General features: G+C 37.1%; 1 protein-coding gene across 1 annotated transcript in view; it reads left to right on the top strand.

The window, feature by feature from the left end:
- Positions 1 to 16,565, top strand: part of LOC126266915 (mediator of RNA polymerase II transcription subunit 23) — a 174,781-nt gene that overhangs the window by 136,163 nt on the left and 22,053 nt on the right. Inside the window, exons 15-21 of the mRNA XM_049971600.1 lie at positions 2,019 to 2,161; positions 4,975 to 5,116; positions 5,232 to 5,331; positions 6,720 to 6,959; positions 11,182 to 11,341; positions 11,425 to 11,709; positions 15,891 to 16,097. Of these exons, the coding sequence (XP_049827557.1) occupies positions 2,019 to 2,161; positions 4,975 to 5,116; positions 5,232 to 5,331; positions 6,720 to 6,959; positions 11,182 to 11,341; positions 11,425 to 11,709; positions 15,891 to 16,097 (1,277 nt within the window). The remainder of the gene's footprint in view (positions 1 to 2,018; positions 2,162 to 4,974; positions 5,117 to 5,231; positions 5,332 to 6,719; positions 6,960 to 11,181; positions 11,342 to 11,424; positions 11,710 to 15,890; positions 16,098 to 16,565) is intronic.

Genomic DNA, 16,565 nt, shown 5'->3' with positions numbered 1-16,565 from the left:
GTAGAAATTCAAAACTTCAGTTCATTCTGCCGACAATGAAATAAATATTGATTAGCTCCGTATACAGAGATGCTGAGTCTTCTTTTGTGTATCCAAGTTGTCACTAATTACAAACCTGCTGTCAGAAACATCTCTTGCGTCCATTGGTGTAATGTGGTGGTGGACTCTCTGGAACACAACAAACTCTACAGAATGATTAAAACATAAATATATGTACTTAAAATGTATACAGTATTGAATATATGTTACTTTCTCACTCACTCACTAGTACTAGTTATCAGTATTTGGTAGCAGTTGGAGCAGCAGTAGCACTATACAGGGTGTCCCATTCAAACCTCCCTGAATTCAAGGACCCAGGAGAGAAAACCAACAGTAGATATGACAATGAAAAATGCACGACATTGAAGAACATCTCAAAGAATTTATATTCCCACATCAGAAGTGCGAAGTATCATAGCCAGAGTGCAGCATGGTTGCATGAAGTGAAAATGCCACCTCCACAGCAGTGCGCGTAAGCAGTAGTGTGGTTTGCAGAAACAAGATCGCCGATTGCTGTGCAGAGAAATTGTTGTCATGTGTATGAATGTGATCCACCTGATGTGAAAACAATTAAGGAATGGTATAGGAAGTTTCTGGCAACAGGAAGTGCTCTGAAACATTCTGGTGGTGCACGTTATGGAGTTTCAGAAAAGAAAATGGAGGACATCAGACAAACGTTTCTCAGAAGCCCATGTAAGTCAATTCGTCAAGCATCTAGGCAACTTGATGTACTTTGATCAACATTGCAGCGTGTAATTCACCAGCGTCTTCATATGTGTGCTTACAAAGTGCAAATTCTGCAACGTCTGACGCCTAACAACAAACCACACCAACAACAATTTGCTGCAGTGTATTGATATTGATGCCAGCTTCCTAGAAAGATATTTATTCTCTGGTGAGGCAACCTTTCATCTATAAGGAAGGGTTCACAGGTATAATGTTTGGATTTGGGGTTTGCAAAATCTGTACATTGTCATTGAACATGTTCGTGATAGCCCTAATAGTCATTTAGAAAACAATAGTTTTGTTACAAAATATTCTATCATTTTGGAACTTCTAAAATATGCAGCATTCACTCTACCTGGCTTAACCTATAGAAATACAGTCTCTTGTTAGCAGCATATATAGCAGCATCTGCTTCACTTACTTGTGAATGCTATGGTGCATTAACAAGTGCCCATGCCTACTGTTCTTGGTTTGCTACTACATCCATACAAACAAAGTAAACAAATAAATAAATAAATACTTTTTCTCTCTATCTGCTGACGGGCAACTAATATGCAGAGGAGGAAGCAGACAGAAGTACTAGATTTTGTAGACACACCACATGCACTATGGGTGAGCTAGGAGAATGATAGAAGCTAGGGGCTTGTGTCCTTACAGAATTGATAGATTTTGTGGCAATGCTTTAGGTGCTAATGGAAGGAAAAAACCCTTTGTATAAGCTCTTGAATACAACAAGAGTCTGATAATGAAAAATTCTAAATGGAAAATGTTCAGTGATCAGTAAGGCAAAGTGCCAGTCAGCTAATCTTGACTGCACAGTGGCAGTTATTAATGGCAGAAGCATCTTGCATGATGTTGGTTTTGTGTTATTTCTTTGGAAAGATGAGAAATGCTTGTATTAGCATTTGCCTATACACATACACACAGCTCTCTCTCTCTCTCTCTCTCTCTCTCTCTCTCTCTCTCTCTCTCTCTCTCTCTCAAAAGTTACAGTTATTGTTCCATAGCATTTTATGATAGATACAGAGTGAGATAGATGGCCATCAGTGATGCATGAAATTGTTTGAGTTTGCAATAAATACAGATTTTTTCTATGTCCAACCTGCCTTTCAAATGGTGTGCCCTATTGGCCTCGTTTCTCTCAAACATAAACCACACTTTCTACAATTCTTTCATTTTTAATTACCTTGGTATTTATCAGGTATTATACTTTAACAAAAAAGTGTTATAAGTTCTTTATTATCCTTTAACAGGCTCTGCGCACCCAGGAGGGAAATGAGGCTCAGGTCTGTTTTTTTATCATTCAACTTTTGCTGCTGAAAGCTGCAGAGCTCCGCAACAGGGTTTCAGAGTTTGTCAAGGAAAATTCTCCAGAACATTGGAAGCAATCAAATTGGTAAAGTTTTAACACCTGCTGATATCTCAAATTCACCCTCAGTGGTACTTACAAGTGAAGTACAACATCTCAAATGGTGAAATGTGGATAAAAATTATTTTAAAATACGTAAATGTTTGTGTTTTACCATCAATTAATGTCTCACATATATAAAACTCTTCTTTTGTCAAAAGTCATTGTTTGAGAGTTTGGAGCATCTACACACTGCAGAAATGTGTCATTGGAGAAACGATAGATTGTAACAAAAAATTATGACCAGCACATTCTCAAGAATCACAAATTTGTTATTTCAGAAAAAGAAAAGATTTGCTTTAAACGGTACATGTTAATACCTGCTGCACTTACAGAGTGAATTATAAGATGCTGTGTTGACCTCTGTTCTTCCCTTATTCATTATCAAAGCGCTAATGTGGAATTTCAGTGAAGTGGCTAAAACACAGCAGAAGAGAACTGTATGCCAACTTGAGAAGGGCGACACATGGGTGTGCTGCATCATATTTGGTGCATCCCCACTGTTGAAGTCAGATATCAGAAGTGACATTGGTTACATTATTCAGACCTTTGCCATGGGATATTCTTTTCCATTGTATTTTAGTCACTTCACTGAAACTCCACATTTACTCTTCAATGAAAAATAAGAGAAAAATACGCAATAACACAGTAACAGGTATTCAGAAAATCACATGTTGGTATGAAGGATTCAGATGGTACAGTTTGTAAGCAGTCATTGAAATGACAGCTTCACAGGCTGCACTTACCAATGACAGCTTTTCCTAATTACGTAGGTGCGAACTTGCCCTGCAATATATCCTGTGTTCCTGTAACCCTCCCTAACCTCAACCCTCACTAGTCCCTTTCCTTCATCCACCTATCCCCAAACCTGCTCCCACTCCAGCACTACACCACCTTCTATTCCACTAATGCACCAACTGTTTTTCTGTCACTCCTCTACTTCTCTCTTTTTCCATCCTCACCCCATCCCAAAAAAAAAAAACACCTTCTGAATGATGCACGTAGCAGCCACACTTTGTCCCTGTGTGCTCCCACAGGTAGTACTACACCTTTCCCACACCCCTACCCTGTTGTCCCTTCCTGCCCGTGTCCTCCTTACCCCCACCACTCACAAATTGCTTCTCCTAGCAGGCACAGTATCTGTACACACTCCAGCCTCAGCAGCTGTAGGAAATAGTGAAGTGTGTTGGAGATGTGCTTGTGTGAATGTTTGTGTGTTTTCCACTTTAGAATGAGGTCCTCTGGCCAAAAGCTTAAATGTATTGCAGTCTTCTTGTTGTGCCTGTCTGTGAGTCAATGTCTGTTCTATAAGATGAGTAGCACTTACTTTAAAATAATTTTTATGTAGTTTTAGCCATTTGATCTGGGTTATTTCCATTGCTAGAGCCAGAATTTATTTCACATTCCAGATGCATTTGTTCACAGAATGGGTTTAATGTCCTATTGATGATGAATTTATTCCAAGTGGATATATGTACAGTAAGAAATTGTGTTCATCATAGTGCAGTAGAGTAGTAAATACTTCACATCATCAGATTAGATGTAGTATCTGCGACACATAGCCAGGGATCATATTGTATTTAAAATTACATTGGCCAGTCAAGACTGAAATGGCAGTAATGGCTGATGAAAGGAACTTTTATATCATTGAAAGTTACTACACAAACTGTTAGTTGTTACCCACGTATTTTCAGGAATCAGTGTGTTACGGATAGGTCTTTTGTGCTCAAAAGCTACTAACATAACTTGTAAATGAGGTATTCCTAAATTAAGTCTTAGTGTTTCTTTTGGTCTTTGGTGAATAATCTACACTATAGTGTGCATTGTATTTTTCATATCTAAAATACTTTGCAAATTTTTAAATTATCTATGTATGTAAATTAGAGGCTCCAATTTGAGAAATAGTCCAACAATTGGAAAATTCTAGAAATTTCAGATGGGGAAAACGTCAAATTGCCTCAGTGTTGAACCATCAAGGACACTCCTAACTTAATTTAGACTCCGTATGATTCCTGGCAGTTGGTGTTTATAGCAGCCAATTTCCTGTATCAGAAAACAATAGGGTCATGCCCATAGTTAATAGTCATTAACTTATGAATTTCATTTACCTTAGGTTGGAATTTAATGCCTCAAATGTGTTTTTGTTTTATCAATTGCATTATTGTAAAGGTAGTTTACAGCTGTCGGTAAGTTTCAGTAACAAATGGTGGGTCGTGACCTACTATTAGCACTACATAACATAGTGGGCAGGAATTACATGCTAAGGCAGACTTAGGAAAGCAACAGTAAAATGAAATTTTTCACACTGTAATGCCTTATTAAATGCAATAGATAAATTCAGATACATTTTAAAATCCTCCACTATTTTTTGTGCCTTTAATTCTTTTGTGAAAAGTCCTCAGTTCCAGGAATTCACTGTTACTGTAAGATATACCTTACTGCTCTCTCCACCTTTCATTCTTTATGTTCATCTATAGCTTTAATGGCAGAGCATTTTGCTGTCTAATATGATTTTCCACTAATGTAATTTTTTGAACTACCATAAATACAACTTTTATTTATTTTTGCAGTTAACATGTAAATAAATCCAGTGGTGTGAGCAGTTTCTGCTTTTGAATCTGATAAGTTTTCCAGCATTCCTACCTACTCAGAATATAATTGGAAAATACCACTACAAGAAATAAAACTACCTATCTTCTGCTTCTCACCCAAAATCCCTGTAATTAATATCCTAGTCATTTTTGTATTTCTTCTTCTGCTTTGCCCTTTATTGACACGTACATATTATTTTTATTTTACAGGCATGAGAAGCACCTAGCATTTCACCGAAAATATCCAGAAAAATTTGCCCCAGAAGGAATTCTGGAGCAAACAGGAGGACCATCATCGCCATATCATTCCTTACCTGTTTATTTTGGCAATGTTTGTCTAAGATTCCTGCCAGTGAGTTAATTTTTGTAGCATTTACTGGCCATGTCATTATCCGATTGCTTGAAATTACCTGATTCTGATTTTTATATTACATTATTAATAACAAATCTCTTTTTATTTCCATTAGGTGTTTGATATTCTTATTCATAGATTTTTGGAACTTCCACCAGTTTCAAAATCACTGGAGACATTACTTGAACATCTGGGCTGCCTGTACAAATTTCATGGTAATTATTTTTTACAGCTATACATTTCTTACTTTTTACTCATTTTGAATGCCCCCTTGCTGTGTTTAACAGACTGATGCAATCCCTTCCATGCCAGTCTTGAAATTCCCTGTATCCACCTTGATTTCTCATCTTTCCCCTTTCCCTACTCTTCTGTGCCCTCCCCCCTCACTTTTCTACTCCCTCCCTCTCCCTCCCCTCTCCTCTCCCCTCCCTCTCCTTTCCCACTCCCACTCCCTCTCCTCCTCCCTCTCCCTACTCCTCCTCCTCCTCCTCCTCCTCCTCCTCCCTCCCTCTCTCCTTTGCTCTCCCCCATCCTATTCCCCTGTTTTTTCTGTATGTCTTCATTTCTGCTTGTGTGTTTATTAGTCCATCCTGTATATTGTATACATCTTCCTCTTGAATATCATAACTAGCTGCACACCTCTTCTTTGCTACAGAATTTAAAGAAGTGCTTGTACTATTGTTGCTAGTTATATTTTGTGCAGTTTTTATCTACAATTATTTTAGCATATTCATCCACATAAATATATTGTCTGTACAGAGGTTGAGAGGCGCACCTGGTAGTTTTCTTCCCTTTTATAGTCATTGTGTGACAAATTAAATTCATTTACAGAAACCATCATTTTCAGAGGTAACTAGGTTTTGGAGCCACACCATTTTAGGGCAATTGAATAACTGTTGTGTCCAAAGCAAAAGCAGTGAGTATTGTAAAGCATCATATGCTCACTAAATTTCATTTATACAGTGTTTAGAGCAAGTTCAGTGTTCAGAGCTAGTGTGGCCTTCTGATATAGTGCTTTATTGTCTGTATAGTTGTTACGCCACTGACATACTAGAATATGAGACATTAAACAGAGAAAACAATCTTCTGTTTTCAAAATAAGCCAGATTATTATTATTAATTTTGGAAATAACAGATTCAAAGCTAAATTATGTGCATAGAGTGCATATGTTTCCTAAAATGTCTGTGGATTGTTTTCTCAGTTGAAAAAAAAAAGGTTTAATGTAGCTTACAGGAAAATATTAGCACATTTTACTAATAAAATCAGGTGTTATGTAACCGCAAACTCTTAGATTGATGGAAAATTGTCATATTGCCCATTTTGGCCAAGGTGGATTAGACACTCTGAACTCTTTTGTTTTTTAGAATCAAAAGCAGTAATGAGAAAAGGATGTACATTCATATTTTAATGCGTCTGAATTTTTTAAAAAGAAAAATAGTGTTATTATGCAGCCTTTGTAAAGAAGGCAGTAAATGGCTTACACAAGACTCACCAGCTGGTTTTTTATGTTATTGAGATAATGTCTTTTGAAAAGTGATGACAGTTGCATTAATGTATCTAAACTTTTTAATCACTTGCTACACTTCAATTTCATACCTGCAGATCGTCCAGTGACATACCTGTATAACACACTGCACTATTATGAACGGAAATTGCGTGACCGGCCATTGTTGAAGAGGAAGCTCGTGTCAGCAGTCCTGGGCTCACTTCGAGATATCCGTCCTCCTGGATGGAGCTTGTCCGATGCTTACCAGACCTATATGTTCACCTGGCAGCCAGATGATGCCAGCTGGGTACCAGAGCTTGACTATTACATTCGATTAGTTCAGCGCATTGTTGACAGTATCCTTTTTTGAGCTTAAAAGAATTTTATCTGTGGTAAATTTCATGAAAAAAAAAGATGATCCACCAGTAATTTACAAAAATACAGTATTATAAGTTTATCCTTGTTAGGGGGAATAACAATTGTGGGGTGAGGACTGTTGGCCTCTTAAGTTAAGCAGCCTTTCTGTGTTAAGCAAGAGAAGAACAAGTCTTATTTTATGTCATCAATAAAGACTGACTTTGTCATTTGGTAGCAAACAAAGTGGTGTAGTGGGAAGACACTGGACTCGTATTAGGTGGCCATTCAGATTTAGGTTTTCTATGATTCACCTCCGTCACATAACGTGAATGCCAGGATGGCTCCTTTGAAAGGGCACAGCCGATTTTGTTTCTCATCCTGCACCATACCAAGGTTGTGCTTTGTCTCCAATGACCACCTTTTTGTTTTATTTTTTAATGATGCTAAATTGGTCTTTCATGTTGTTATTGGTTGATGGCTATGTACTTAAATTTGTTTTGTTGCCATTTAGTGCCTTACAGAATCAGTGTAGTGCACAAATAAATGACTGGGAAGATTGGAAGTTTTGCAACATATGACAAATAATGTTGTGGATGAATTTACCATAAGCTCCTATATCCCCTGGCAGTGAGTTATGAAGTGTATAAGATATAATGTCTGTTCCACTTCTTTGTTTTGAATTCACAGATTGTTGTTGCTGTCTGTTGGTGGCATAAAAAAAAAAAAACAGTTACAGCTAAAAGTGAACATGATGTCATTTTAAAAATAATAATTAATGCTGGGTTTATGAGTGGTTATATCCGTTCAAATGAGAGATATGACTTTGTTCCACATTTTACTCTCTCTTCTGATACAAATGTATTAATTGTAAGGCTTGTCACCAAATCATAACTTTGACAGACAGCAACAGATGACTCCATTCAGAATGTCCTCATAACTGATGTTTTCTCACACAGTGCATTGTTCCTGTGGGAAACAAAACCACTTGACCTATGTGCATAATAGATGCTACATCTACAAAAAATTGCGCAGGCAATTCATGTGCATCATTGTTGTTTCCAAACTGATGGACTGCTGCCAGTATGCTGGAGCAGCAACCATATATAAGTGTGGGTACCATTGGAAGGTCAGGCATCATTCCATACTTACTGATATGTTACTGATAAAATAACATCAGTTGATGAACAGAAGTGATGAATGCAGTTCATAGGAATATATTGACTATATTTTAACATTTCAACATGCACTTAAGAATGGCTGTAAAGCTGAAATCATGATTGTGTGAAATAAATAAACATCTAACAGTTACATGGTGGAAATTACTTTAAAAAAAAAAAAATTCTACCCGGCAGTGGTTACTCACAAAGGAAATATCATTTCCCCGTTGTTAGTCCACGCACTTGGGTGCACTATAGTTCTGTGCTAGGCTCACTGTTTTATCTTGAGCATCCCTAACATTGCTTCTCTATCTTATTGTTTGATCTTTGCTTTTGGACTCTCATAGTCTAGTCTACACCGAAGAAATAAAAACTTTGAGGTTGAAATGTTGTAGGAAATTTCTTGTAGAATGAAAATACTTCAGGATTAAAGGAGATAACATACCGAAAAGCAGAACTGTTAATTTGTTGACACACACACACACACACACACACACACACACACACACACACACACCACCTATGCTCCTATGTGGGGCTAGACTAACCTGCCAATGCTATTTTTCGGCAGGTGGACTGGTTGTGGAGGGGTTAGTGTCGAGTGGTGTTTTTAGAGGGAGAGGGAGATGACCGCCTCCTTCCGAGATGGCTAGCCCTCCCCCAGTCGCTCTCCCTGCCGCCTTCTGCATGCCCCCTCCCCCAACACTACCCCTACCTCGTCCAGACCACCTGCTGAAAAATAGAATTGCCATGTTAGTCTTCGCTACCACCATGCAGGGACATAGGGATGTGCCAGCGAACGCATGCCCCCCCCCTCCCCCCCCCCCTTCCCCCAGCTAGACTTTTCTTTCTTTTGTGTGAGCCTGTTGACAACTTCAATGCTTCTGATTTTCAGTGAGTGAGCTCCTTTAATCCTAAAGTATTGACAGACTTCGATGTTTGCCGATGACATTTCTGTCAGAGATGGCAGTGGACGTGCAAAAACAGTTGAATGGAGTGGGTAGTGTCTCTCTTTATTTTTTATTTTTATTTATTTATTTATTTTTAAGGCCTGTTGTACAGAACAATTGACCATAAATTAACACAGAAAAATGAGCTCAGATGAGTCTGAACTTGGAAATCTGCACTTCATAAACATTAATCTCACATTATGTCACTGTCAAGTAGGATTATCTTTGACTGGCTAAATTTTGCCAATCAGGTCATGTTCAGTTGTAGTCATCAGTTCACAACCTTGTGGAATTACAAAACAGTGCTTTTGTTTTGCGCAAATATGAATTAAAAAGAAGTGAATAGTAAAGAAGTTGTTATTAACACACAAAAGTTAAGTAAATTCGAGATTGTAAGGGGATATCCTACTTTGAAGACTTGGCACAAGCTTTCAGTATAGATTTCTCTTCATTTTTGGAAAATACTGGCTGGACACTCGCCTCTTTTTTTTTACGCAGTGTTTACTGAATACCATATAATAGGGTATGTTAAATTTTTCCGAAGCCACGCACAAGGTCATATGAGCTTCTGCAATAGCTGTTACAGCTCACTCCAACACCTCTTCATTGCAATACAATTTTGATAGGCCTCAGCTCCTAAAAGCTTTGTGTAGGTTCTTGGCCTAGCACTGGGGAAAAAAGGATATAAAGCAGTCATGAGTGCAAATATATTGATAGTTTGTGTTAGAAACAGCAAAATTGCTAGGTCCAGTGTTGAGATTGATCAGTTATCAAAAAAAACTTCATGCCTATGGTCAATAACATCCCCCCTCCCCATCGGAAAAAAAAGGGGGGGGGGGGGCGGCAGTCCGTCAGTGAATGGAATTATTTTTGAGGTTATAATAAAGACAGTCTTTCTTTCTTGAGGTAATTAAACACATAGCAACATAAACTATCATTTTTCTAGCACCTTTCATATCCAATCTGGTACCATTAAAGTTATTTAAGTCTATGAAAAGTTAAAAGCAATACTCAGAGATTTTTATGAAAATCTCTGTTATTGATCCATTTGTATGTGCAGCACCTGGGCAGTGATGAAGAGTGGCATTCAGAGCTGCCAATGCAGAAAACAAAATTGTATGGTTGCCTTCAGAAATGAAGCAATTCTTCTTTTTAAAAGTTATAAAGCTTTTATCAGAGTAACCCCATTCCACAATAACTTTCAACGTCTAGATTTTGGAAAAAGATAAAAATTCAAGAAAATTTTCCAGGTTGTTTGAGATCTGGATCTTCTTGGAATCTGCGGCTCAGTGTTGGTACATAAAAAGCATGTTTTTTGGGTTTTCACAGGAACCACCCATGAACTAAATGTTGCTGCCTTCATAAGCCCCTTAAGGTGCACCATAAACCATATATAATACAAAAAGAACCAACCGATTTGCTCCATATGCCTAAGCTGGAGGAAGTGTGTAATATTCTTACTTTGACCCTGTATGGTAGGACAGTTAGTGTGAGATGATCCTTCTGTGGGGTATACAAATGGTCCGTAGCCCAAGGGCTATCCAAAACATTTGACCTTATTTTTCTATCATCAGTAGAATTTGAGCCCCAGAAAAGCGCATTTTTCTATGCGGCATTTTGTGACATATTAGGTGGCACATGCTTTTGCATGCATATCGATACCATTACTCTGACCATATTTTTGTACTAATAAATAGAAGATGATGAATCCAAATACCATTGCTCTGACTATATTTTTGTACTAATATATAGAAGGTGTTGAAACATTCCTTGGATAAATCTGAGTATATTACCATTTATCCATATTTGTTTAAAACAGTGTGATTAGTGTTTCTAAGAAGTAGAAGACCTGAACAGTTTCTCTCAGTGTGGAATTTTTTTTATTTATTGAAATGGTTCTAATCTAATGTTTTCTACTCAGATCCTATCTTTGCATTAAAAAATGCAATGCTTGGAATAAAGTGCACACAAAATAATGCCATATCGTTGGTACTGAATTAAAATAATTTTCTTGACTGTATGGCAGTTGAGGATGTATTCATTGTTATTAGTATTTTGAGAAGTGGAACAAAATTCTTGTTGTCATAGTTTAATCATCCTTAATTCTAATGTAGCAATGTCAGGAAAATCACAGTTTCCATCAACAGATTGGAGATTTAACGAATTTCCAAACCCAGCAGCACATGCTCTGTATGTCACTTGTGTAGAACTAATGGCCGTCCCTGTTACTCCTACAATGGTGGGAAACAACCTTCTGGATGTTGTTGCCAAAGGGTGAGCAAACATAAAGTGGACACATTGTTATTTTTTTCTGTTTTGTCATTTAATAATTATGCTATTTTCGTTCACAATTTCAGCTATACAGTGATTCCCCCAAGCCAAATACATTTGTGGATCAACTCTATTGGTCTCATCATGGCTGCACTTCCCGATTCATACTGGTGCGTTCTGCATGAACGCCTGGTGCAAGTGATAAGTTGCCCACAGTTGGCACATTGGACATATCGCAGCTCTCCGTTCCAGATTTTTAAATTTGTTGCTACCCATGATGCTCTCCTAGAAAACAAATTTTCATACACTCTTGCACTGGCACATTCAATGTGGCATCATGCTGGTGTTGGTCAGATTACAACTGTTCCACAGTAAGTAATTTAAAAATGCATGTTTTTGTACATTTGTTTCTGCAGCTACAGATTAATTTTACAGTTTATTTAAACAGCAGTATTGCATAAGGGTTTCATGTTACATATGATAAAATGTAGATGTGCAGATGTGACAAAGATTCTACTAATATAAGCTAGTGAGGATTTTAATTAAGTGAAGTTAATTGAAGAAGTGTGATGGTATTCAACAGAAAAGTTGTTTAACAGCTGTGTCATTGATTTATAGGTTTCATTAGAAATCGGCATTGTTCCAAGACTGATTGTGCACTTAATGGTGGGGAAAAGCTGTAGTTGAGTCTCAGCATCACCAGTCAGGTTTCAGCTTGATAGATGCAGTTGTGGCAAACTGTTGTCAGTTTAGGATTCTGTACATTGCTCATCTCTCCCGTCAGTCACCTCATTTGTTTTGGTCTTGATAATGTCCTTTTATTAACAACATTCCTGAAGCCCTTTACTGGTATCCTGCATAACACTTTGGTCACCTGGTTTTAATCTAGGCAATGATCCATGACCACTAATTTTTGCTAATGTATGCCCAACCTGCATCCACACATTTTATTTTCAATCCCTATGCTAAATTTTATCTTCTCATTAATGACCTTGATGGGCAGTAGAAATTTATCCTGGACCATTCTGTCTTGTGTTCCCACCATAAAGGTGGCATCAATATGTGGAAAAAAAATATAAAGAAATATCTGATTTTAAGGCATGCAGTTTCAGTGACTATTTAAATGAAATAACAACCTGTACTGATGTACAGAACCAAACATTTATTTCTATGAACACTGAAGGACTTTTGTGAATAATTCTCTCTTAATTGCTTAAAGTTTATTATTATTATTATATTTTTATTTTATTTTTTTAATGTTATCTGACATTACAGTTTCCAGCACTTGCAGTCTTCAGACACAGAACCTCTGAAGTGAAGTTCCATTTCAGTGTGAGGTAAATCTTATGCCAAAACGAGTATTTTAGGTTGAAAAGAGATATGAGTTTACACCATGCTCTGGCGTATGATTTACCATACATTTACTCAGAAATTTGTTTCAAGAGTTCTGCATTTTGTGTCAGATTGTATCACAGTTTTGACAATGATTTTACAAAACCTTCCCAAATGGTGTAGCAGTTAATCTGCATTTCACTAGGTTTCTGTAGTCAGCTGTTGTGAATCTGAACTTTGTGATTTTGTTTGTACCATACATATTTCAGTTTTTATTTACATAAGCATTATTAGTGGTCATGAAACTACATTGTAATGAGCTCTCTTGAATGTTTACTGCATTTATTGCAAAATCAGATGGTGAAAATCCTTTTCGTTATTTGTTCAAAAATTTTCATTAGAACTTCTGATTTTCTGGAACTAATTGTATTACCACTTTGATGAATGTTCTACTCTTACTTATTTATTACTCATAATTTAGTCTTGCAGAGCTTAACAACCGAATATTTACTCAGTATATTTATATATTGTTCTAAATTGTGATAGATGTTTGTGCAATTGATATTGTATTATATTTCCTGTTGCTGGGAACTGTAGCATCTGTGAGGTGTATACATAAAACTACTAAGCTGGAGTGGTGGTATATTTGGAAAAAATAGAGGAATTGGTGCAGGGATATGTTTCTCGCTTTGCATATTAATTAGTGTACATCCACTGATGAGCCAAAACATTATTACCACTGCCCACCACTAGACTGAATACCACCTGGAGGCATTGTGGCATGTAATATGGTAAATAAAGTATATAAATGAAGTAGAGACAAATGGGGACTCATTCCAGTGTCAATATGGATTGCAACTGGGGAAATCTACTGACATAAATGGTTTTGATAAAGGGTAGATTGCTGTGGCCTGGCACCTGACAGTGAGCACCATAGAAACAGCAAAGCTGACCAACTATTTGTGTGCTTTTGTTATGAATATCTAAGGAAAAAGGTTGAAGAAAGATGAAACCATGAGTAGGTGGTAATGGACGTCCATGTCTCATCACGGAATGAATCTTACCCACACTGTAAAGCAGAGTACAATGCTGTTAAAGGCCCAGATATTTTGGAACACACTGTTTAATGCACTTGTTGAAGATGGGGTCCTCAGCAGATGCCCCCCCCCTCCCCACATGTTACCATGTTTACTTAACAATGCTGTCAATTACAACTGCATCAGACATACAACCATTGAGATTGGATTGTGGATTGGTGGAAACATGTCGCCTGGTTGATTGTTGTGTCTGAATGCTCCACCATCTAGGTGAATTGTTGCTCAAAACCTGTACCCCAACCCAGACATAGGCTGTTGGGGACAATCTTCTGCTATAGGGACAGTCTGTATCACAAGACCAGAATCATGTTATGGTGGTTTGAGGGGCATGGTAGTGAACACACATTGATATCATGGCCACCAAATTCACCTGATCTGAATCTAAAGGAGCACATCTCAGATGTTGCTGGGCACCAGTTGCTACATAACTATTTCTTCTAATGTTGTGTTGTCTGCTTTACATTTGTATGACCAATGTTCTCTCAGACTTCTCAAAATCTGTGATAATTACTTTAAAATCTAGAATTGATATTTTTGAACTCCACTTTTGCAAATAACGCTTCATATTACTGTTGAGATAAAAAACTGTATATTTTTTTCATCATTATACACATTAACCACATTATATGATGACGACCATCATTCAGTATACCAGTAAACAGTAATAATTTTCAAAGTTCGATTTCATCTCATACAACATGTGTCCATTGTCAATATAATCATTCTTCACAACTCCACCACATTTCCAGAACAGGATGGCAGTTTATGGAATTTCCACACCCAATCAGTTATTTCCTCTCATGAAGTCGCTCTGACCACCATCCCATGCTGAAGATGTACGCCGTCCATCAATATGGCTGACCACATGCAAAATAAAAATAAAACCTGACACCAATATCAGTACATTTATACTCGGCATGTTATTTTATTTTATTCTTTGCTTATTATATAATAAAACTTTTGGTTGCGAGTCTTATTTGTTAATAAGTCAACTTAGGGATGCATATCCTTTTTCTGCAGTTGTGTGTGTCACCACGTAGCTTGTCACTCACAAACCACTAGCCCATAATTTATGGACCTGTGCATAGACATAAAACCTATCAAGGACTTGTTGAATCCATGCCATGCAGAACTGTGTTCCAGAGGTGAACCAATACAATATTAAGTAGATGCTCATAATGTTTAGACTTATAAGTGTATGTCATGGTATACTATAGGGTATGTAATGATATACCTTAGTGTATGTCATGGAAAATCCAGGATAGAGAATAAATATTTATATGAGGTTAGATCACTACTTGTTGAACAGAGAAGCCTTTAATTTGCAGGTGGGCATGAAGTAAAAGGATGTTCGCCAGTAGAAGTTATAGCTAAAGTGCTAGAAAAAACTGGGATCCATCTCAGTATAGCCCAATTTTAACTTTTCACATTTATTCATCACAATGTATACTAGATGTATCATAATTAACAATGTTAATCCATACAGTTGAAAGTACACGGCATTAGAAACAAAACAAAAAATCTCAGTAAACAAGGGCTCTAAAATGCATATGGAAAGAGGTATGAGCACTTTTTCATCTTCATTACTGTGAAACAAATCTCTCCTACTGAAAGCTCTTTGCTTTCCATATTTTGAGAGGAGGCAGTGTGGACTAAAACAAGAAAAAATTATCCAATAAACATGGGATCTAAAGTGCGTAGTTTAAGAGCTATGAGCACTTCTTCAGTAGAAGAGATGTGTTTCACAGTAGTGGAGATGAAGAAGTGTTTATAAATCTCAAGGTATGCAGTTTAGAGCCCATGTTTTCTGGACTTTTTTTCTTGTTTCCGTACTAACACTTCTCAAAGTATGGAGAGCTGAGAGCTTGCAGTAGAAGAAATTTGTTTCGCCTGAAGAAGTGCTCATAACTCTTAAGATACGAATTTTAGAGCCCATGTGTACTGACATTGCTTTGTTTCTAGTATCGTTTATTTTCAACTGTATGCATGTATACCATTAATTATGATAGACCGTGCACAATCAGCTAACAATTATGTGCCTGCTAAATGAATGTTGCTTGAAATGCAGAACACAAAACTGACCGTACTTGGGTTTATTTGTCAGTATCTGTTCCCTTTTTCAGGTTTGTGAAAGAGCAGATACGGCCACTTGTCCAAAGTGAAGCACAGTTGCTCTTTTTGTGCCATTTGGTGGGCCCATTTCTACAAAGACTGAACACAGATCGTCCGCGCTGTGTGTTGGACCTTACGCTTGAGCTCTATGAATTATTGGAACAAGTGGACAGGAATTCACCAACTCTGCAGTATATGGATCCTATCTGTGACCTTCTGTATCCTTTTTCATGATATGGTCATTGAATTCATGTACCTAACAAGTGATCAGAAACTTCTGATTTTTGCTTTTTTTTGAATGGTTAATGTGTGCTTTTAAGTTACAACTGCTGTATATCTGAAATTCTTGTAGGATGTGTGTTGTTGGGTGCTCAAGCACACTAATCAAAAGTTTTACAAATTTGCAGATAATTTTTTTTCTGAATAAAAATGCTCCATGATTTTGTATGAAAAACTGGAAAATCACGTGATTAGAGGGTTATAGTATTAAATATAGGTCTAGCCACTTAGAAAAAGTTTGGTCTCAGAAAATCAGTCATTTATGCCATTATTTAAAACGTTACTGGCACATCTTTGTTTGAGATATCTTAAAGGTCAATACGCACTAAAACACAAAGCTTCAAGGTATATTTTTTATCATAAGTTTAGCTCTCTGATAGATTACAAATTTTATAATAATGATGTCA

Source organism: Schistocerca gregaria, chromosome 4, assembly GCF_023897955.1.
Source record: "Schistocerca gregaria isolate iqSchGreg1 chromosome 4, iqSchGreg1.2, whole genome shotgun sequence".
Classification (NCBI taxonomy): Eukaryota; Metazoa; Arthropoda; class Insecta; order Orthoptera; family Acrididae; genus Schistocerca; species Schistocerca gregaria.
Note: the sequence above shows the minus strand (reverse complement) of the source record. Positions and strands in the feature narration are given on the sequence as shown.